At 39.5% G+C, this 23185-nt stretch overlaps 1 protein-coding gene across 1 annotated transcript in view; it reads left to right on the forward strand.

Moving 5' to 3' along the window:
- Positions 1-3132: 3132 nt before the first annotated feature.
- Positions 3133-23185, forward strand: part of FBXL17 (F-box and leucine rich repeat protein 17) — a 301069-nt gene continuing 281016 nt past the window's right edge. Inside the window, exons 1-4 of the mRNA XM_068928189.1 lie at positions 3133-4045; positions 13873-13995; positions 16072-16329; positions 17141-17272. Of these exons, the coding sequence (XP_068784290.1) occupies positions 3293-4045; positions 13873-13995; positions 16072-16329; positions 17141-17272 (1266 nt within the window). The 5' untranslated portion in view covers positions 3133-3292. The remainder of the gene's footprint in view (positions 4046-13872; positions 13996-16071; positions 16330-17140; positions 17273-23185) is intronic.

The following is a 23185-nucleotide window of genomic DNA, read 5'->3' on the forward strand; positions in this document are numbered from 1 at the left end:
CAACTACTATCATCAGTTTTGTTAAATTTATCTTGAAATTATTTGGGAATATAGCAACATGAAAGGGAGTTGGACAAGGGACAGCTTCTTTGTCTCCCCAAGTTGACTTTGCATTGCTTATGTGTTGCAAAAGAAGTATCAATATGAAAATTTAAAACATGAGATAATTATCTCTTAAGTGTAATATACACGAAGCTTTTATGTGACCTCTCTTCTGCAGTGAAACCTCTGGTGATCTGTAAGATGGGTCACGTTCGTTAAAATACATTAGTTTCTAAAACTATGAGTTATGAAGTTTGCAAATGCTGATGATTCTCCCTAGCAATTTTTTGAAAGTCAATGCAATATAGAATTATATGGACTGAACCTAAGTAGAAAGGACAGATTAGGTCACAGAAAAAGAGAAAGATAATTTTATCAGATTTTTTAGGATCTCATCTGATGGAAGCTCTGATGGAAAACATAATATAAAATATGTACTGATACAAATCCCAACATGCAACAAACTAGTAGACTCCTGCTTAGAAATGATTTTGGTTACACAAATCTTAGAATGATCATAAATGCCTAACTCTAAGCAGTAGTAATGCTCAATGGTTTCAGCTCTTCATATATTCTGATTGTATGTCAAAATAAAATTTATTGACACTGTCTATGAACACAATCGTAAGTCTTGACGAGCGTTCACAGCTGAGATAACACAAAATAAAACTTTAAATTAAGATTGTTTATTTCCCTCTAAACTTTTATTTCCTCAGTTTCTAACTCATTCTGAGTGGACAGTCAAACTCATTTCTTGTATCTCATGCTGGAACAAACAAGTTACATGTGCTACATTGAATCAGCAGAAGTTGTTCTGCAGATTTTCGTGGTTCTAATATCTGACAATAAAACTGCCAGTGGAGCCATTCTGCTTTAATTTTTAGGGCCAAAATGTTGTTACTAACATTTGTTGTTGTTGTTACTAAACTTGTTTTCTATCTTTTATACTACAGACTTTATAGCAACAAACGTCTTCGGGATCAGTGTCCCAAAGATCAAATTCAAAGACTGAGCTTTAGTAATCACGATAAAAATGGCAAAAATAAGGTAGGAGAATGTTCTGAAGGTGAAATTATTTAAAAGAGGCAAGACTAGAAGAGATGATCATAAATAGAGCTAGGCAGTTCACAGCATAATCATATATCAACTTAACTGTTAATGAAGGCATGTTAGAAAGTTTAACCTTGGTTATTCATCAACATTGTAGAATATAAACTCACAGAAGAAAAATCATCCTTTTCTGTGTCCTGTACATCTATCCATCCATCTACCTAATCTATCTATATCTATCTATGCCTCTCAAAATAAGGGGACAACATGTATCAGACATAAAAAAGACTTACAGAGACCCATGCCAGGATTTCTGCAGGAAATACTAGTAAGTGATCATGTAAGTAAAAACCATATCACAGTGACTATTCAGAAGTTGCACAGCTGGCTTCAGTCATGGGATTTATCCCGAATGCCATTCAGTTGGAATGCTTGACTTTGACTTTCATGTTCTTTTAATATTGTTTTTGTTTGTTCTTTTTGAAAAATATGTTTGAAAACAGACAGAGGAAAAAAATGTTGTCTTTTTGCCAGAATTTACTAGAATTTATATTAATAGACTTCAATGAGTTGTAAGTTCAGACAGAATGTTCTATTACTCTACTTTTTACCCAATGGTGTAATAGTATTTTCCTCATAGTGAACTTGTGTCTTTATTGTCCCGTTGAAGACTAACACGACAGGTAACAATAATAATAATAGCGTCTCAGGTATTTTAATCCTAATAAATTATGTTAATAATATTTTTCCTGGGCAACACGCCAAAAGTTCTGGTTCCCTCAGTATACAACACTGTGCATTTCTGCTGCTTACACCCTTTGCTATGTAATAGCAGTACTGCACCATGCACATCCTAACTACAACTTGTCTCCTCCTTTTATTAAAGGCAAAATTCCACATATAAACTTGAACGTCTCATGTAAGTCAATTTACATCACTAATTTAGAATTTAATGTTGACATTTGTAAATGAAATTTGCAAAGCATGGGGGGGAGTCTCAGTAAAGGCATCGCAGCCTATGTTTGCAAAGATGTATACACTATTGAGCAAAGAGAGACAGCACAGAAGGCAGACGTGAGCAGCTGCCGGAGCAGAGCAAACATGGATGGAGGCCCCATCTGGGCCTTGATTCTCTTCAGGCAATGCAGAAAAATGAATTAGCTGGGTGGGAAGGAGGGGCTGAAATAGAAGCCATGGTTTCTGAAGACCAAAACTTTGGCGGGGGGGAGTCTCGAGGCACGTGTTAATGTGCCACTGACTGGAGACTTGCACAGGTGCATTTACTCTGATGCCCGTGGGCAGGTGCCCTGTTGGCTTTCCCTACTGGCATTACAAATTTATCCCCAAACTTGAAGTGCTGAAAAATTTTTTTATTTTTGGGCAGCTAACATGGAAGCTCAACAACCAGTATTATGCGAGTAAGAGTACTTACACACATCAAAATGAAGAGTATTACAATAAAGACTCCACAGAGTGTGACGCTATATACAGTAAACACAGGGAAGAGTGGAAGCAAGGGTATGCATCTATTCATGTTATACAAACATATTCGTTGCTATTTTTAACACATATTTACATAACCGGCGTAGTACAATTAAACATATGTACATATACACTGTACAGTTGTGCATGTGTGCGCACACAGCCTGTATTTGCGCATACACACACGCGTGGTGAAACACACAAGAGCTGGGGAGGGCGATGACATCCGCCGGCCAGCGCCGGGGAGCCGTTAGCGGCCTGCGCGCGAGGCAGGAAGCCGTTAGCGGCCCGCGGCCGCGCTCCGCCCCTCGCGCGGGGCGCCCGGGGTCGCGTTTGCCGGCGCAGCCGCGGGCGCTGGTTGCGGCGGGGCGCGCAGGGTGCGCGGCCGCGGAGGCCCCGGGCCCTTCCCCGCGCATCCTCCCCGCCGCCAGCTCCGCAGCCCGCCGCTGGCGGCAGCACCGCCGGGCGCCGCCTCCTCCGTCAGTCGGGTGAGGTCAGGGCGGCGGTAGCGGAAGCTTCGCCCGGCTCCATGTCCCGGAACCAGCCCCGCCGCCGCCCCGCGGTCGCCGCCACCTGCTGCCGCCGCCGCGCCGGGCCGTCCGCACCGGCAGCATGACAGCGCCCCCCCCCGCCGCCGCCCGCAGGTGACAGACACCTCCGCGGGCCCTTCCGCAGGGGCGGCCGCGGCCGGGCGCTCCCCTCCCGCCTCATCTCCTATATGGGCCACCTGCTTTCCAAGGAGGCAGCCAGCCTAAACCGGGAGAGGGGCCGCCGCTGCCGGGGGAGGAAGGTGCCGCCGCGGAGCCGAAGCTGCTTCCTGCGCGGGCCCTGCATGCTCTGCTTCATCGTGCACAGCGCCAGCCCGCCCGCCCCGGAGCAGCCGCTGCCCGGCAGGGACCCCCTGCTGCTCCTGCCGCCGCCGCCTTACGCGGCCCTCGGCGCCGCGGAGCAGCGCGCCGCCCGCCGTCTCCTGCGCCTGCCGCCCGCCGCCTGGGAGCCGCGGGGCCGCTGCCAGCGTCTGCTCCTCTCGGGCCTGCTGCCCTCGCCGGTGCGGAGCCTGCTGGGGCCGGCCAGGCCGCCCGGCGAGGTCGTTTCCGAGATGGTGTGTAAGCGCAAGGGGGCCGGCCTGCCCGCCTGCCCCCCTTGCAAGCAGCCGCGCTGCGGGGCCGCCGCCGCGGAGCCCGAGGCCGCCGCTTGCCAGTGCCCGGCGGAGCCTCAGCTCTGCGCCCTGCCCTCCGCCGCCGACTGCGCGGCTGGCGGGGGGGACGCGCCGCCCCGGGGCCCCGCCAGCGAGAGCGGCGGTGGGGGGCAGCTCGCCGCGCCGCCGCCGGAGGAGGAGGAGGGCGAGAAGGAGAGGAGCAGCGAGGCGGGCTGCGAGGAGCCGCTGGAGCAGCCCGGGGATTGCTGCCGAGAGCCGCTGCCGCCGCCGGCCCCCGACATCAACCAGCTGCCGCCCTCCATCCTCCTCAAGGTGGGTCGGGCGGGCCGGCCGGCTCCTGCGGGCGCGGGGGGGGCGCGGAGGCTGGCGCCGGGCCTGGGGCCTTCGCGGGGTGGGGGGGGGGGAGGCGGTGTGGCCGCGGGGTCGCCCCGTGCGACGATTGCCGCCGGCCGAGGAGGCGCCCCCGGCGGGCTGCGGCCGTCTCGCCCCGCGAGCGGCGGGTTGCCGGGCGGGGAGACGCCTTCCGGCGAGCCCAGGTAGGCGGGCGCCGCCGCCTGGGCCCGCTCTGGCCGTGGGCTTCCAGCCGGGCTGCGGCAGGCAGGCCTGCTTCGGCGGGGGCCGGGGGCGGCCCTCCCCGCCCGCCCCCGCTTGCCCGTGCGCCCGGGGACGGGGGAGGGGTGCGGGCCAGCCCTGTGCTGGCTTGGGAGAACAGCCTGCGCGGAAACGTGGTTTGTGCTCTGGTTGCTGAACCGCAGGCGAGTACGAAAAGAGCACAGGGAAACTGATCTGCTCGCTTTGCTCTTGTAAGTAAAGGCATCGTAAGCTTTAACCTGAGGTAAAGGGAGACAGTGTTCTGCACCGGAACTTGCCTCAAAAATATTTTAAGTAAACTCATATATATTACTTAACTTTGTAACATATCCTTCAGATATAGCTGCTTGTTTGGTATCACTGATGAAGTACTAGATCAGTTGTTTAAAAGAGGGGTGAAGTAGGTGGTCGTTGTAGTTGGTGCTCCTATGTAAACCAGAACTATAGATTATAAACTGAACAGATTTTTCTTTCCCCTACCAACATTAAAAGCTTGTCTGTATTAGCCTCTAATATGAGTCAACTTTGGCTTTACTGGTTTCGCAGCCTATGTCAGCCATAATGTCTGAAGCCCTCTTATGTTCTTTTCTTTCATAATCTCTGTTTTTTTTATCTTTTCAAAGTACACTTTCACTTTGTTTCCTATCTCTGTTGCTATCCTCTTGCCTTTTGGGTTTTTTAGTTTTTTTATTTTTTATTTTTTAACTATTTTGTTCTTAAGCTTTTGAAAGTGAGTTTTCATTTTAAATTGATCTGTCAGTGTAGTTTAGTATACTGGCTCTCTTCATCCAAGTTTCAGCTAAAAGGATAAGTCTACCTGGAACTGAACACTTTTTTAAAAAAAAAAAAAAAAAAAAGTAGTGGGGGGCAGTTGGGGTATTATAGTAGTTTTACTCTGGGTCAAATGGCTGATCTCAGAACAGGGCATGATAATGGAGGAATATGAAACAGGTGTGTATGGGGCTCTATCTGTCCATCCAAGTCTGTTCTTTATATGCTGCTAGTTGTATAGCCCCAGCATAGTATGGAGTTCCTTTACTCTTTTTGTTGGCAAACAATGATCTGCTTATCTCATGTCCTATTTTATGGGCCTTGGGTTCATCAGATATAGGTGCAGTATTGAAGTTCCTGTTAGTTCATGTGTTTAAGCATTTTGCCAATCTTGCTAATCTATTCTGCAATTGCAGGATTGTAACTTTGCTACTTAAAAATCAGTTTGTCAATATTAGTTTAAGATCACGTTATTTGTGATACTCTGTTTTGTTAGGATTTGAAACCAGACTGACTTGATTAATAAACCTTATTTCTTATAAGATATGACTTTTTTTCTTACTTTTGGACATAGCTGTGACTACTTTTGTCTATTTGTTTTAGTACTTTTGTCAGTTTCACTTTTTCAGAAATAGCTATCTGGTAACTCACTTGTAAACCAATTCTTCTAACAGTCAAGGTATGTCATGTCCATTTTACTTCTAGGCGTCCTGTTCTGTTGTAGGACCTTTTAACCTTAAGGTTTCTGACCAGTTTTCTTCATACAGGTGCTTAAAGGCCTTAATGCATTTGCCTTTAGCACAGATAAAATATAATCCCTTTCTCCAAAAATGCTGTTTTTCTTCTTGATTCCTACCTCTGCCTCTATGTCCTCCTGCTGCGATGGCGTTAGCACAGGAGCGACTGGTTTCCCTAGCATTGTCTGTGTGTGAGCAGCAGACAAACCTCCTGTTTTCTGCCTCTTAAATTAAACTTTGTAGGAACTCCTAAACTCCTGTGTTTTGTTCTAACAGCAGTTGTGAGACTGCATATCATCAGTTGGGCACTACTGACCTCAGGAAGTTTGTAGTGTGTATGCTAGTTAATCTCGCTTCTTTCAGCCATTCCATTAAATGTTTATGAACTGTTTTGTTTTTCATTTGATCACTAAAACGTATGTCAAAAATATTATGAAGAGGGCAAAATTTTGTCTTTAAGCCTTGTAGATAAGAGTGAAGTGTCACAGAACTAAAGATGGATAATTTCAGTCTGTTCTCTTTAAAAGTTGGGAGGCACTAAGGAATTTATAGATTAGTCATCCTGACTATAGCCTAGACAGATGTGGGAGCAAACAATTTAAAAAGATCCATGTGGAAGCCTGTAATACAAAGGTTGACAAAGCTTTATGCTGTGTATTGCTATTCTGTTACCATTTGACCTGCAGCAGATCCTGGCTTACCACCTTATTCTAAAAAAAGGTATTTGGATGTTCCTTCAGCACTAAACTTTGGTTGGAAGTAGACCTGGGTATCGCAGCTTGAGAACCTTTGACCTGGAGGACAGTAGGATGATGGGCAAAAATTGCAAGTGATGAAAAAAAAAAATCTGATAAAACCTGGTTCGTTTAATACTCGAAAAGGGACCTGGTTTTGTGGATCAGAAGGCTGTGTGGCATACCTTCTAGTTAGTAAAGTCTTTTTCATGTTTCCTTGTGTTATTTCTGTATGTTAAGAAGTGTGACTGAGATGAAACTAATTTAAAAATGTTTGGAAGGAGAAAATACAGAGGAGTTGTTAATATTTGTCTGTCAGACCAGGAGAATCTGTCACGGGGATGTTAGTACATCCAGAATGTATGCTATGACCCCTACTCTGTGTATTTTATCTACGATCTGGCTGATGAGATGGAGGACATCTTTACTAAAGAGGATCCTGAAACTTGGGGAAGGTGCCAAGCTAAAGAGATGCAGACAATTAGAGGATATGATTAGAACTCAAAATATGATAAATAGGTTTAGAGCTCTCCATATTAACTTTCACATTGTTAATTTTAAAGTATTGTATTTGGCAAGTAGAAATAACTGCCCTTTTTGTATCTTTTAACTTTATTGATTAAACAGCAGCGTTGCAAAGAAGGAACTGGTGTAGAGTGGTCCTCAGCCTGAGTAAACTTAGCAGTACCAATTTAAACGCTTTAGCCTTCTTTTTGAGCTGTAAGAAAAGGAACTGGTTATGTAGGACACAGAAAGGAAGTTCTGATCTGCTTGGTACTTGTAAAGGCTTTGCTGCAGTACTGTATCAGGTTGTGGGCACTGGACTCGCCTTAAAAATCCCACAGGCAAATTGGAGAGGAATTGAAGGAGGGCAGGAGGATGTGAAAACATCACCTATGATAATAGCTTGAAGGCTTTGCTTCATCTAGAAAAAGAAGACTTGAGATCAGATGTGCACTCTTGCTATGAGAAAACTGATAAAAGATGTGACTGTTTCCTGTTTTTTGTGATATAATAACAAAGAATAAACTTAACTTGATGTGAGGGAGATTTAAATGAGGTTACGTGGTAAATGACACTGTGCAAAAACATTTCAGTCTTGGCAAAGATTGCTTCCTGTCTCTGAGGTTGTGAGGAGTGTATGGTGGGTTTTTTGTTTGTTTTAAAAACAACTGGGATATCAGCTTTCTTTTAGGTGTGCTTAGTTGCTTCAGAGCAGAAAAACGCTCTAGACCAGATGACCTTTCTGAGGTCGTCTTTATCGGATATTCTACTTCTTCTACTTCTATAAACTGTGATCAAACCTTATTCTATCTGCAGCAGATACACTGTCATTTTCAACTTAGAGGTTATGTACAGTGAATGAAAAGGTAAGTATATTTCATGTATTTCAGTTTTTGTAAATATATTATTGTTATTTGGGGCACCACTGGCTCCTCTCCTTGATTTCCTCCTCCCCTGCACCATGAATTTTTTCTTTTCACTTTTTCTCACTCTTTCATTGCTGTAATAACTGCTTTTACATGTTTATTTTTGATAATGTTAATCTTAAATTCAGTGTAGTAATCATCAGAGTGATATTGAGAGGATATGATTAAAACCAAAGCTCTTAGCTGCAGCCTGCCAGTTGCCTCCTGAACACTGGCATTTTTTTGTACCAAGCTTATACCTGAAAAGACCAGAATACTTATTTCAGTTGTGCTCTAATTTTTTTTTTCTGGCTTATTCAAGAAACCGAGGCGTCCAGATACATCACTCGGATTAGACTTCATCCACAAGTTCACGCTGTTGGTGTTCTAATACCATCCTTCTTTCTTTCTTATGCTGGTGTTGCCATCGGATTCTCTGGTCTGGAACTTGTTTCAGACTGTATTTTTAGTTACAGCACAAGGAAGAATGAAAAAGATTTTTTCCCAACTTTGTGGCAGAGAGCTAAATGTTCTTTTCCGTCAGTCTTAAGTGTTCTGATTAACTCTTGCTCTATCAGCCGAAAGTGATTTGTTTTCTTGAAGTTCACTGTTACCCTGTTAAAGCAGCTTCATTTCTCTATTGCAATAACTTTTCTGTGTTCTTCTGATGTGGTGTGAACTGCTGAGCTTATGGGAGTACAGAGGAGCACAGTTATGAAGTAGAGGCACCAGCATACTGGTAACAAAAAAATGAAGATAGTGTTATGATCATTACTGTCAGTGGTAAAGTTCTAAAAGATGTCCTGACATATTTTGTGATTTCTTGCAGAATTATTTTAAAAAAATAGGTATGTTGCTTTCCACGGGTCTAAATTTCTACTCTTCTTGGAGCCAGGTGGCTTAATACTACCCCCTCACTCCCCTTGTGCTGTCGATTATTTCATGGGAAAAGGTAGTAGATTACAAGTCTTAAGATGTTCAAATGCAATGTAAATTAATTGTAACTTCTATTTTCATTTCCTATTCATTTGCCTTTTGTTCAGGGTGCCTGACTTGTGCTTGGTCCTTCTCAGATTGTGGTATGACTTACTCTGCTCCATTGTAAACTGTTGTGGTGACTCGCAAGGAGCTCAGATGGCTGTGGTGGGGACAGTGCAGATACCTGGGAATCTGGGTGGCTGAACTTCATTAGCTCCTTCAAGCTAGGATGTCTCATAACCCCTTCTTCTATTAACAGGAAAGGCATGGAGCCCTGTATCAGTGTCTCCTATTTATGTCTTAAAAATGGAAGTTAACCCATTAACCAGCTTAAAGTTGGGTTTTGTGTAACAGCTAAGCCAGTCTGCTAGCAAGTAGCTGCTAAGGGCAGTGTCTCTCTGCCTTTTGTAACCTCTGGCTGCGTGTTCCTGCTGCTTCCTTTGTCTCTGGGTAGTGATCATGCAGTTGCAAAGCGAGTGGGTTCAGCTGGCTAATCCGATTCAAGCCTAACGCTGCGAAACTGCTTCAGGCCTGAAATGACTTTCTCTGAGCACAGTCACTAAACCTAGTGCAAGGGGAGCCAGGAGGGGGCAACAGATAGAACTGCTCCTGCTGCCTTAGGATCAGCTGAACTGTGTTGTGAAGTCGCATCACTTTTCCAGGCTGACACAGTTTTGTTAGTCCTCAGAGCATTTTTAAATTGATTCATTTTATGGTTATATGGAGATTAAAACAAAAACAAACAAAAACACTCTGAGGTGTGTTTCTTGAGTGCTTATCACTTTGATTTTATTTAGGTGCTCATGAGTCATTCATTTTTCCCATATTCCATTGATCCAATTTAAATATCATAATTACATCTTTAGTGTTTTAAGAAAGGATATTTATATTCTTTTTATTGTTGTTCCTACTGAAGTGCTAAACATTCCCACTCTCATTTATGCGAAGTAGTCAATTTTGAATACACAGCCTGAAATATCTAGCATGCCTTTAAAAGCTGTCTATGGAGAAACAGTGGGGAAGTGTTAAGCCTGAGCCTATCATATAGGAACTCTGTGGTAAAGGTGACAGTTGAACATAAAACCTTTTATTTCTAGCATTTCTGGTTGGATCCTTCAGTAATATTCTCGAGCAGTTTCTTCTTCCCTTCCCCATCTGTTGCCTTGCAAAATATTTATTCAGAAAAATTGGGAAAACAAACAAACCCTCCCAAAACTTGGTCAGGCACTGAATTTTGACAGTGTACAGCGTGCTAAGCAAGGACTTAATTTGGCTGGCTTAAAATCATTTGAACTGTGATCCGGTCCAGAGTTGTGGATTGCCACAGATGTGCACGGATACACCAGAGAAAATATCGTGGAGGTGGTTGTATTTTGTCGCTTAAAGGTGCGACAACTTGTGAACCCTTTCCTTTTGGGGGGTTTGTATGGTTATATGTGTCAAGGAAATAAAACTGGACTGTTGAATTGAGTGTAGGAAACTGAGTGCAGTGTGACTGACTATTAGATATGTCTAGTAGTTGACTTTTATTGTTCCATACATTGTTTTTAGATTTTTCTTTCCACTATGGTCGTTAATGAGGCTGTGAACGGTTATTTTGAAGAACTTGACTCCTAGTGAACTGACTGTATCTCGGAATTATGATAAGATCATCAATGATGAACATCAATGGTTTACTTAGGACTAAACTGGGACTTAAATAGGATGTGGCCTGGGGCCCTGGAAAAATCTTTTCCTTCTGCTGAGGGTGAAGGAAAACCCACTTATCTTGACTAGTGCTTGGAGTGCTGAAAGTGGGTGAGAGGTATGCGTGTGCGTGTTGGGGTGTGTGTGCGCGCTTCTTTGACCCTTTTGTTTTGCTAGTATAAAAGAACGAAATGCATTTAGAAAATACTTTGCTTAACTTGTATTTTCTTTCTTTCCAGACAGCTGAAGGATATGTCAAATCTTGGGGGAGAGACGGATTGGGAGTGTGAATGAGGGGGGGAAAAAATGTGATTTTTTGGAATACTTGGGTACTAGTTTCGGGAATTAACTGGAGGACTTTCTACCCCCAAAAAGTTACCTTTCATAGGTAGGAGTTCAGTGACTTGAATAACGAATGCTTTTGGTTTTCTACCATATTTGTACAGACTTGGGTTTTAGAAAGCAGCTTGTACTTAGAGTAAGTAGGCTGCCACATATGCAGGTTTCATTCTCTAGGTACATACTGATAGAAGTGGTGGTGGTCATCAATGTGAGTCGTAGCATTTCATGCAGTAATGTAGTATTTTTCACTATCAACTGATGTAGTCCCTTTGAAGTAAGATCCTGAGCATGCGCAAGGTTTGTTGCTGGAATGCTGTGCCACTACGTGGAATACATATAGGTTTTGCTAATAAATTCTGTTTGCTATTGTTGAAGTTTTTTAGTTTTTGTTTTGTGTGTGTTTGTTTTAATAATTGCAAGCTCTGAAGAGAAGCTGTGTTTTTCACAGCAGTATTCAAAATACTTCTATGGTATTTGGTAACACCTCTAGAATCCTTACTGCTCTTTGCAACTAGAGTTATGTACAGAGTGGACTAAAATGTGACCTTAAATGCTTTCAACCATTCATTTCAACAGAATTGTGCAGAGAATTTTTAGCTTTGGTAACACCATGATTTAAGCAAAAATATGATTTATGAGCTTTTGTATTCACAGTGGCAGTTGGATTAGCAACAGCTTTTCTGTTCTATACTTGCTGTGTTCTTATTTTAAGAACTGCACACTCTCGTTTCTTGGCATGAATATGTTATTTCCACAAATGAGAATATTTATTTCCCATTTGTAACAAAGATTAGATAGTTTCAAGCATTTCATAATGCCATCCTCAGCATCTCTAGTAGTTATTGTCTCAGGCAAGTCTGATGTCCACCTAAACATAACATGCATCAGATTTACCTTGTTCTCTTCTGAGATTTTTGTAACAAAACATAAATATTTTGTTTCATACTGATACCAAGAACTCTCAAGTTCCCTGCTGTTTTAATAGCTTAGTATTGCTGAGAATAATCAAAAAGATGCTGAAAACTTTTCTCCAGTATTGACTTTTTAAACAACATTTAGTGTCTAATGGCTAAAACTATACAGGTGTGGTAGGAATGTCAGATCTCTTGCCAAGTCACCACTTATTTGTTGCTCTTTCCTTTGAGGCAGTAGCATTTTTTTGGGTACCATTCACAGCCATCTCCTCACTCTGCCCTTGGAAGTGGAGTCACCAATGCAGACTAAGAACTGCAGGGAGGAAATGGGTGTTGACTGTTTCTGCCAGCATTTCAGCCTGCCCATGTTCAACCTATTTCCTAATAAGAAACGTTCGTTGACTCTGGTAATAATCAATCAAAGGCTGGCAGGAGAAAGGGGCAGCTTCAGACAGAATCCTTCAGCACTCTAAGGATTCTCTTACGTAGGAGACTGTGACCTTTTTTTGGAGTTGGAAAAGGTGGAAATGGTGAATATCACTTGCATTTAAAGGAGGTGTGTTGCTCGTCTCCTCCTGCCCCTGGCTCATGATCTCTTGCAGCTCTCTTAGGAGCAGTCAACCAACTCCCTTCCTCCAAGGGGTTTTTATAGGGATATATACATCTAAAACTGCTGATTTAAACCATCCCCTAGAACAAGGAGGCAATAAAGGTTGTCTTATTCCTGATAGTTGTCTGGTGCGTTTTATAGACCACCGGTGATGGAAATTCTGTAAATTATCAAATATTATAGTTTAATGCTTCATTATTCTTAGTTTAGAAATCTAACAATTTTTGAAGCTAACTGTCTGATCCACCACGAAGATGATGAAAGTATTGCTTCCTGTTTTTTCCTCTCCCTTCCCCCCCTTTGCCATCCCTTTTCTTAGGCTAAATAGTCTCCGTCTTTTCTTGGAATGTTTTCTAGACCTTAGTGCTTTCTTACAAACACTTTCCAATATTCCTCTGTGTGGGTGGTTTTGTTTTGGTGTTTGTGTGTGTGTATTTTTTGATTATTTTTTGATTTTTTTTTTCCCCCCCCCCTGAAGCACAAGTGGCTGTAGTACTTCTACGTAGTACTTGCAAGGCATCAGCTGAGTGGGAGAGCTGTTTCATATTTTGCAGCTGTGCTTCTGTTTAGACATCCTAATATTGTAATTGCCTTTTTTCATTTTAGAATAACCTGTAGATTCAAGTTCATTTGTGGTTACTGGGCACCTTCATATTTCACTCTTGATAGACTTTCTTTTTGTATCAATTTATAATAGTATTTTTGTGGAAAGACTGAATATAATGCTTATAACAGCAATTTATGTGAGCCTACCATAAAGTTACAGTTTATTCCTTCTTCGCAGGTTGCTGTAGCCCTACAGCACTCAAAACTTTAGGGTATAAAATGCTAATTCTATACTTTGTTTTTTTGTATTACACTTATTTGCTCTTCTGATCTTTGCGCTGCCTCCTTCCCCTCACTGATGTTTTAATGCCCTTATGATTTTATTTTTTAACTGAATAGAAAGATATTTTATTTATTTTCAATGTAGATCAGAATAGGAATAAAGACACTTTTTTACTGCTTGTAAATGACATGTGCAGACTTCTGTTGTTCTAATAATTGTATTTGTAATAGTTTAAGTATGCTATCTCAGAAGCATATCTATTCATTTCTGACAGAATTTTACTTGCATAGGATTCATTCTGTTCCTTTTTTGTTGTTGTTGCTAATGTGGCTGTTGCTAACTTGTCAGCTGTTGCAGGGTGTGGGTTTTTGTTATTGTCCTTGGCTAATCAAGATGAGGGTGAATTCTAGAAATGTATGTTACAGTGCATGTTAATATCTTTCTGCTTTATACAAGACTGGTTAATAAATAATTCTCTTCCAAATAAGACTACTTCACCTAACAAATATATATATATATCTCTTCCCTTTCTTTACAGATATTTTCCAATTTATCCCTGAATGAGCGTTGCCTTTCAGCATCTTTAGTCTGTAAATATTGGCGTGACCTGTGTTTAGATTTTCAGTTTTGGAAGCAGCTGGATCTCAGTAGTCGTCAACAGGTATGAAGGTATCATTGTGAAAAATTGTTTGGATGACTCAGAATTTGTTCTCAGAACTTGTACTTTTGACCAAAAACAAACAAAAGGCGCTTACAAGGACCTCAGTGCTTTCAAGGTTTTTCATACTAGAGACCAAAAGCATCTGAAATCTTAGTTTAACTCTTTTGAATGTAGATCACGTCCATTGTTAACTGTGATAGTTGGACTATCACTTGGACTGATGTCCATCGTTAAACAGGGACAGAACAAGTGCTATATGGAATGGATTGTAGGTTACCTGTGTCAGATCCTCGTTAAACAGTGGTGATTCCATTCATCAGAACTATCAAATCTCTTACACTGAACTTTTTTAAGGCTGCTGTGTTTTGAAGAATGGTCACCCAATTGGTTCTTGCTCAGTTTGCTTTGACAGGCTTTTATTTTCCTTCTTGCCAGTAGGAGTCATCGGTTAAAGATAGAATCTATCTTTTAAGTTCTGTAGCTGGTCCTAGAACTAAATTTTTCTGGGATTCATGGATTGTGTTTAGTGAGATTCTTGTAGACCATAGCCTTAGATTGCTCAGGGAAACTTTTCCCTGTGGAAAACTTTTCTAAAGTTGTCTAAACTATTTGTCCACCCCTCTTAAGTTTCTTATTAATTTGTTACTTGTAGAAGTCCATAAAATACTAGCTTCTTGAGTTTCATGAAGATAGTGAGTAGAGGAGAAGGACCCTTGGAGAGCTTTGGAGCTTTTTGATGGTTTTACCTACTAGGTATGTTAGGATCTCACTGAATTTTGAATCGCGGCATTTCCTTTAAAAACTATCCTGCAAACTGTAGAGGTTCCTAAATCAATATTAAGCACAAGTACTGTCCATCTTGTATGTGGTTTGTTTTTCAGTTTTTATTTTTATAGCTAACAGCTGGGCTGATGAAATGACAAGAAAAGAGATCAGACTTGCTATTAATGGAAAACAAATTGAGTGCAACAGAAAACGTTCGTTTCTTACAGAGTCAAGAAATGAACAACAGAAGGGATTTATGTGGTTCTGTCTTGTCCTCTTCAGGGTTAAAGCAAGATCTCACCTATCCTAAGTATTCTTGTGTGGTTTTGTTGGAAAGATTTTGGCATGAAGAACATCAGGTTTTATGAACTAAACTAAACTCTGAAACTAAACTCTGAAAGCAAATAAAACTTCCTCACTTTAAAGGATATGCATTGTGTCTTAACAACGCTGGGTGGTGGTTGTTGTTGTTGTGGTTATTTTTGTTGTGATTTGGGGTTATTTTTTGTTCTATTTTAACTCTTCAGCTTCATGAAGAATATCTTATGTTTTCTACCTGCTTTGCAGGATTGGCATATTTTAAAATTACTAGTAATTAATTACAGTATGTATAGATTAAAAAAAAAGGGGATGAGAGATTTATTTTATTCTTCAAAGGAATTCTGGGAAAAATAGTGCATATAGCCTACAAAAGACTATTGAATCAAAGATAACACTTAAAGTATTCACATATTCTATTTTTAACTCAACAAGTAACAGGAAGAAACTTCTGTTTTTTAATTATGCCCCCCCTTTTTTATTATGGTATTTCTTTTTTTTTTTTCTGTTCAGTGGCATCTTAATCTCTTTTTTTTTTCAGTTTTTAAGAAGCTCACTGCTACCTGCATCACTGTAGTATTTGTCTGTCTGTATATTGGTTGGCACCTGGTTTTGGATGATTGCCAACACCTAAGTAAAAATGCATTGCATTTCAGAGAAATATAAACCTTTTACTTCTCTGTAAATGTTGCCTTAATTGGATAAATAGAGCACTGCTATAGAAGGGCAAGCTACTCTTTTCTAAAGGATGGAGAATTCTTTGTGTAGAATATGAAGAGGACCATTAACTCTTATTCTCTCCAAGGACTGGAGCAGACTCCTTGGAGTTAAGTGTAAAGCTTACTACAGCAGTCTATTCTTATCTCAGAAAATGAAACTTTCATTATTCTCATAGTTTATGCAAACATGTCATGCAAATAGTAGTTTTTATGTGAATGAAGCAAAGATGTTTATGAAAAAAATTAAATTTCAGTATTTGAATTTTGTTTGCAGGTTACTGATGAACTACTGGAAAAGATAGCATCAAGAAGCCAGAATATTACTGAAATCAATATTTCTGATTGTCGCAATGTGTCTGATACAGGAGTATGCCTATTAGCATTTAAATGTCCTGGACTCTTAAGGTATACTGCCTACAGGTGTAAACAGCTTTCTGACACCTCTATTATTGCAGTTGCCTCTCAGTGTCCTCTTCTTCAGAAAGTACATGTAGGGAATCAAGACAGACTCACTGATGAAGGCCTAAAGCAGGTAACCACCCGTTCAACAAATTTATTTTGTAAATTTAATATTTTCCAACTTTTTTTACCAAGTACAAAAAGGGATGTGGAAGAATATTTATCCTTTTGCAGAATACAATTACAATCAAGTGCTCTCTTTTACTTGGAAAACTAGGTTTATGGCCATATATTTTCTTGGTGCAGTAAATGCTGTCATGTAGAGACTGTATATACTTTTTTTGTCTTTTTTAATTCAGGGATTAAATGATATCTTTTATAATGAGATCTCCGGTTTGGCCTGCTGCAATTTGCCTATAGCTGTCAAGTTTTCGTGTGCTTAGTTGCTATTTGGAACTTACGTTAAAGTAACTCTCATTTCCATCATGAAAGCAGAAAGTGATTGAAACCGTTGTTCGTTAGACATACGAGAAGGTTTCATGAACTGTATCTCTGTTAATCTTAAAAGAATATTTAGCACAAAACTGTGAAGTAATTATGTTAAATCACATATGCTGTCACTGTCTAGCATGCAGGTATTGTTAGCTACTTAGGTATGCCCTATAAACAGATGAGTTCTTATGTGCTACTCTTAGCTTTTTTTGGTGACTGTAGTTAGCAATTTCATTTTACCATGTGCATAATCATAGTTTTTCTTGTGTATATACAGTACTGATAAAACCTGGAAACAAAGATGCTTTTTAAAGGGGAAGAAACCCCTCAAATCTTAACTGCTCAAACTTATTGTTCCGTCAAATGCTGTTGAGTTTGGTTATGTATGTGTTTGTTTTGTTTTTGTGTGTGTGTATTTTTAATAATACTTGCTTTGATTTCATTGATTGCAGCTGGGTTCAAAGTGCAGAGAATTGAAAGACATTCATTTTGGGCAATGTTACAAGATCTCAGATGAAGGAATGATCATTATTGCTAAAGGCTGTCTGAAGTTACAAAGAATATACATGCAAGAAAACAAATTAGTAAGTACACATCAAGGGTGTGTGTGGTTTTTTTTCTTAATAGCATTTTCATTGTCAAAACTTTCTCTTGTTCTTTGTCTATTTAAAACTTTATTCAGAATGACTCCTTTGATGGCAAATTGCTTAATATTCTCTAGGTATAAGAATTTAAGTTCTACAGAGATAGCTCAAGTTGACTCAGCATATATGTCAGACTAATGGTGCTCCAGATCGTTATTAACTTTTGCTTTTTGACACAACATTCTAGAAGTAATTGTTTGGGAGATGTCTGGCCTATATGGGAGAAGCAAAGTCCATGCAAAATGTATTTTTTTTATTTATACCAGTATGTTTTTCTACAGTAGAAAGTGTTTTTAAGTTAAACATTTTTGGAGGTGAAGTTCTTCACTGCAAATAAAAAAATTCTTATCATCTCTTCTTAAAATATGTTGCTTTCTCATCAGGATATAGTACAGCAGTGTGCTTATGCTGGTAGCAGAAAGATGTTTTTGAATAGTAATAGGAGTCTTCTGTGTCCTAATTATTATATGTGGTCTCTGAAGTGACAGGTTCTAATATTTAAAGCTGGTATCTACTAAACAGTATGCTAGAGCAACGCATTAAACTTCCTTTTCATTTTCCATGCTTGTAAATAGAAAAGTTTGCTTGCAGTTTAATTCTTATCTTTCAGCTCATGTCAGGGTGATGAACTCTACTCTGAAAACTGTTGAACTAGAACAAATAAATTGCATTTGTTAGAAAATGGCATACTGTGTACTCTGAGCCATTTGATATTTAGCCTCAAGTAGAGAAACAGATATTAATGCAGAAGAGGGTTTCATTTACCATTTTACCCCCCCTTCTTTTTTTTTTTTTTTTAACTTTAGTCAGAACTGCAAGAACTTGAGAAATTGGAGATAATGGCCAAAATGGAGGTCTCAGAATAGTTCAAAGAGAGAAAGATTGTAGTTTTTTTCTTTTTTTTTTAAAGTAGCAAAATGGAATCTTGAATACTGTAAAAAAAAAAATCCTTTTAATATCTATCTTCATACCTGAAAATTTCTTAAATAAGAGACCTTAACATTCGTAAAAGCCTGCAAGAAAAACTAAATACTGCAGAAGTTAACTGAAGAAAGATAGGGAAATCTATAGTGTTAATTATCTTTTAAGAAGAGAAAAAATTGTTGTGCATGTTCAAGGTCTGCATAAGTGTACATGAAAGGCTGTGCAATTGTGCACAAAGACTCTCTGTGTGTGTGTGTGTATAAATAAATATGTACTTGTGTATATATAGAAATGACTACAAAAGTGCATGATTGCTGTAAAATATGTGGGCAGGGTAGTAATCTGACCTTCCTTAGTAATCTGACCATCTTGCAGTTGTTCCCTTCAGGTTATACAGAGAATTTACAAACTTAAATCTAACCAAACTAGTTGACATCCCAATTATTAACATTCAAAAACTCTATGGCTTTACTATCTGAAAAGCAATTTAAGTTAGCAGTTGAAATGAGACATAGTAAATACCTCCTTGATTTTAAGACAACCCAGGAAGTATGTTCTTCAGTTGCATTCTTTATTTAGTCACTTCCATTATTGGAATGTAATACTGAATTTTTAAGTGGAAAAAGAAAATAAAGAAATAAATAAAGAAAGAAAACTTTATTTTATTATTTGTGAAAGTTTGTCAAGTAATTTTCATAAATTAACTCTCTGCACAATTTTTTGTGAATGAGCTTTCAATCTTTATTTTCATTTAATGCTTCTGTCCTACCTTAATGATCAGGAAAAATAAATTTATGGCAAACTTACTTTGACTTCATAAAGTCCAAATTCAAGTTTCTTGAATCTTAATCTAGAAATGTAAACATGAAATAAATTATAAAGCTGCTAAGAAATCTGTGATGTAGAATATATGGAACAAAGCAGTACTTGCTGATGATCCTGGTAGACAACAAAATTGCCAGCCTTTCCCCTTCCTGGGGTGAGGGACTCTTAAAACTTACTGTTGTGGAAGCATAATCTTACATGAACCAAGTCAATTTACGATAAGTTTTCAGGCAGTTGTAAAATAAGAGTTTCACCTTCTAAAATAGAAAATTAGAATTGGTTAATGCCATGGAGTTAGCTTAAAGGGGAGTAATCACTGGTGACAAATGCTAATCAGTTGTTTACTGTGTCAAGTTCTGTGGATTATTTTTGTTTTTTAAGATAGCCTTTTAAAATAAAGCCACTGTTGATACTTGCTCTGTCACTTCTTATTTCCTATTGTATTGATGGAGAAGGGGATTTAGGGAAACGTGTGTTTTGGGTTCAAACTTAAGTAATCGTTCTCTGAAATCAAAATATTCTGTGGCAAGAAAAGTGCACTTAATATGCATACTTGGTTTTTGTAGCTGAAGTCAGTCCGCTCTACAAAGAAGGATGGGTCGTTCCCCCCCCCCCCATAGCTTTGGTACCTTCCTTGTATATATGTTGTAGATGAACTCAGTAGGGTTTATATTTATTTTCATCTTTCTCCCATTGTTCCAGAGGTGCTCAAAATTATACAGATCTTACAGGTAATTTCTACTAACTTCAAACTGTAACATATTATAGATGGTACATGCTGGCTGGGTTTACATGTAGGCTTGTCTCAGACTAGTGGTTTTTATTCATCAAAAATACATTAATACCAAGGTGACTAGCAGCTAAATAATGCCTTTGAGTGTTATTTTACAGTGAAATGTGGACAAGTGAATGCAGTTCAGTTGCTTTTTCTGTTGCTAAGTAACTCCGTTATTAGGCTTCTGAGCAGGAGCAGAGAAAGAAGAATTTGTTTTGATGGTTTAATATGCTAGGCATTTCATAGGGAAAAAACAAATCCTTTCCTTACTTTGAAATGCTGATCATTTAGTAGTAATAAGTGAAAGTTACAAATCAAGGTGGCGGGATACGTGAGGAAAAAGTTAAGCTAACGTTGTAAGGTTAATTTAACAACACAAGGTGGTTGTGTGCATAACTGTTTATTTAAATCCCTTTAAAACATTTACCTCTTTTGGTCTGTCTTTTGAACAGGCAAGTAGCTATATCCTTTCTCTAGCATCCTGTCCAAGTTGAGAACCTAGTGAAAATAAACAAACTTACAGGCATTCGGAGGTGTGCCAGCTCATTGAGTTGTCCTTCCTTATCTGCTCCCAAGCAATCTGATATATTCTAATAATCTCGCAGTCTTCAGTATAAGTGGAAGAACTGACTACAGAATTGTCCAGATGAAGCTAGGAAATTTCCTAGCTTCTTGCTTGAGTTTAGTTGGACTTCTCATGTTTGTATTGATTTGGCTGGAATTAAATTCTAAACTTCACATTTGCCTTATATGAATGATTAATATGTGAAGCTGGTGGAAGATGAATTGGCTAATAACATTGTTAACTTCTTTCCGTCTTCCACTAATCTCTCTCTTATCCCTCCAAATCAAAGAAACAGTACCTAATTTCAGTTGAAAAATCAGGGAGCTGCTCCACATGAACGTGCAATACTTAAACTGAGAAATGGAATGGGGCTGCACTTTACCTGTGTTGTCAAGGAAAATAAATGCTCTTTCATTGCAGGCTTCCTCAGGAGAATGAAGCTCTAAAAGGTGTTAAAAGTGTTATGACTACTTTGTAGGGGGATGCAGACCAAGTAGTGACTGTAGTACACCCAAATGGAAGGTTTGCCCACAAAAGCAGTTTTGCCGGAGTGGTGTATAAACTCTCCCTTTTCTGTTACTACGGCTAGAGTAGACCTGGTTTGGGGGACTTCATTTGTAGAGCTAGGAAAACTTGAGACCCTCCCTGCCCCCCATCCCCCTAGTCTTCCTTAACCTGGTGGCTTAATAGCCAAAATCATAAAACAATTTTTTCTGAAAATTAGCAGGCTTTCCTGTTCCTAGTATCTGGATTTTTTTGATGCTGAATTAGATCTGGATTAGGAAGACAGAATCTCCTAAAGATGGAGGGAGATGGAGTTGGGATTTTGAATGTTGTAACAGGATGATAGCGTTCCTACCTCAGATTTCCTCCCCCTCCCTTTTTTTTTTTTAAGAAACACTTATGGTCTGACTTAACGCCGTTTCTTGTTCCTTGTTTGTCTCCTGGCTTTCTCCAGGAGTAGCGTCCACTGTGAGTGGAGAACAGTTTGCATTTCAAGATGACCAGATTGTTGACTTAATTGTCTGCATCTTTGGTCTTTTTTTTTCTCTCTTGATGTATAAGAACTTTATAGTAATATTTTAAAGATAATTATTTGATGCGGTCTGTAAAGAGTCGAACTCTTAGTGTTCTGCCCCTCTTCTCTTTGCAGTTTGCAATGAATAATACAGAGTAGAATTTTGGATTAGGGCTTGAATTAAACTATAATATAAGTTATATGAGAATTTACCACTTTTTCTACCTTCAGTACAGAAGAATTAAGACCAAAATTCTTGTTTGAGTTTATTTTATGTCAGAAGAGTTACTTAACATATCTATTTAAAGTATCAATTGGAATCAACATAGCGTAAAAACATACGAGACAGACTAACTTATTTTGCAATTCTGGATTTGGAAAGCAGGGTTCCCCTCCCCACCTTCTTTTTGCACATCGGGTATAAAATAGATCCTTCAGCAGTGTACCCAGAGGCCTTTGTACATTGGAACAGGGCATACATGCGGAGAGGAGACATAGTTAATTCTATATACTCTAAGCTTCAGTAGTTTGCAACACCAGACGAGGTGCAGTTTGTATGGCTTGGGGGCGCGGGGGGGAGTCAGTATTCTAAAACAGCTTGCTTGAAACTAAGTTTCCCTTTGGCAGCAAGTAAATGAAAAGGACTGTGGGAAAAGTATTCCTAAAGAGTGTGCTCCTCTCCTACCCTCCCCGTTCCATATACTATTGCAATTTTTGCATGTAATTTCAGAAACTTCTTCAAGTAGAAAAGTCTTAAAGCAAAGGAATTATTTTCCCATGCTTCATTGTAAATACTTGTCCAAAATACTTTGTTATTTGTTTGTTAGATTGTTTTGAGTTATCAAAGAACTGTAGTTGCTCCAGTTTTCCCCTTCAGTTACTTTGTGTATTGAAAAGTTGTGTTCTCCAAAGTATTGCTGGTTTTCTTTGTAGAGACAGACATATGACTCTTTGCTTGTTAAAGCATATGCAAACATCTCGGATGACAACAGTACTATAATTGATCTCTCTACCATGTATCACTGCTTTGGACAATGGTACTTCATCTTCTATTGGGGATTATATTAGAGTTTTCTGTTTCACAGATAACATTGGTTAGTAGAGTTCAGTAATCATGAAAAAGTCCCTCATTTTAAATTAGCAAGTATGATGCTTTTGTACTAAAAATTACTGATGTACTGTAAAAATAATGTTCAGTGCTTTAAAAATGTGACTGTATTGAGTTACTGTACTAAAACTTAACTGAAATGTGGAAAAATATACTTTCATGGGAAATCTGAGACATCTGTTCAGTATTAAAAGCAGCCTGTTGGCAAGTTAGTCCTTTAGGAAGCTTCTCTTCTGAAATGTTTGGTTTGTTCACTTTTACAGCACAATAAAATTGTTTGTATATTCCTTCAGGAAACGTCTTTCTAACAATTTGATCTTGTTTTTGTTCGCAACTGATTTTGTATTTTTAATCAGTTCAGCAGTTTCTCTTTCTGTAATACTGTTCCTCAGGTAGAACATTCTTGCTGAGTTTGTTTAGAAAAGTCAAGATGTGTGCTTATACATAAATATCTATTTTCTGAAATAAATATTTTGCTGTGCAGGTATCAGATTTTTATTTTCAATTAAAGGCTTCTGTAAAGAATCTAGCAATAAATACGTATCATTACTTCATATTCACCTTTAGGTGGCAGTATTGACTTTGTAATTGGTGATAACAGGTCTCTGGGTCCATGGTATAATGAATGGATAGTACAC

This window comes from Struthio camelus, chromosome Z (assembly GCF_040807025.1).
Source record: "Struthio camelus isolate bStrCam1 chromosome Z, bStrCam1.hap1, whole genome shotgun sequence".
Taxonomy (NCBI): domain Eukaryota; kingdom Metazoa; phylum Chordata; class Aves; order Struthioniformes; family Struthionidae; genus Struthio; species Struthio camelus.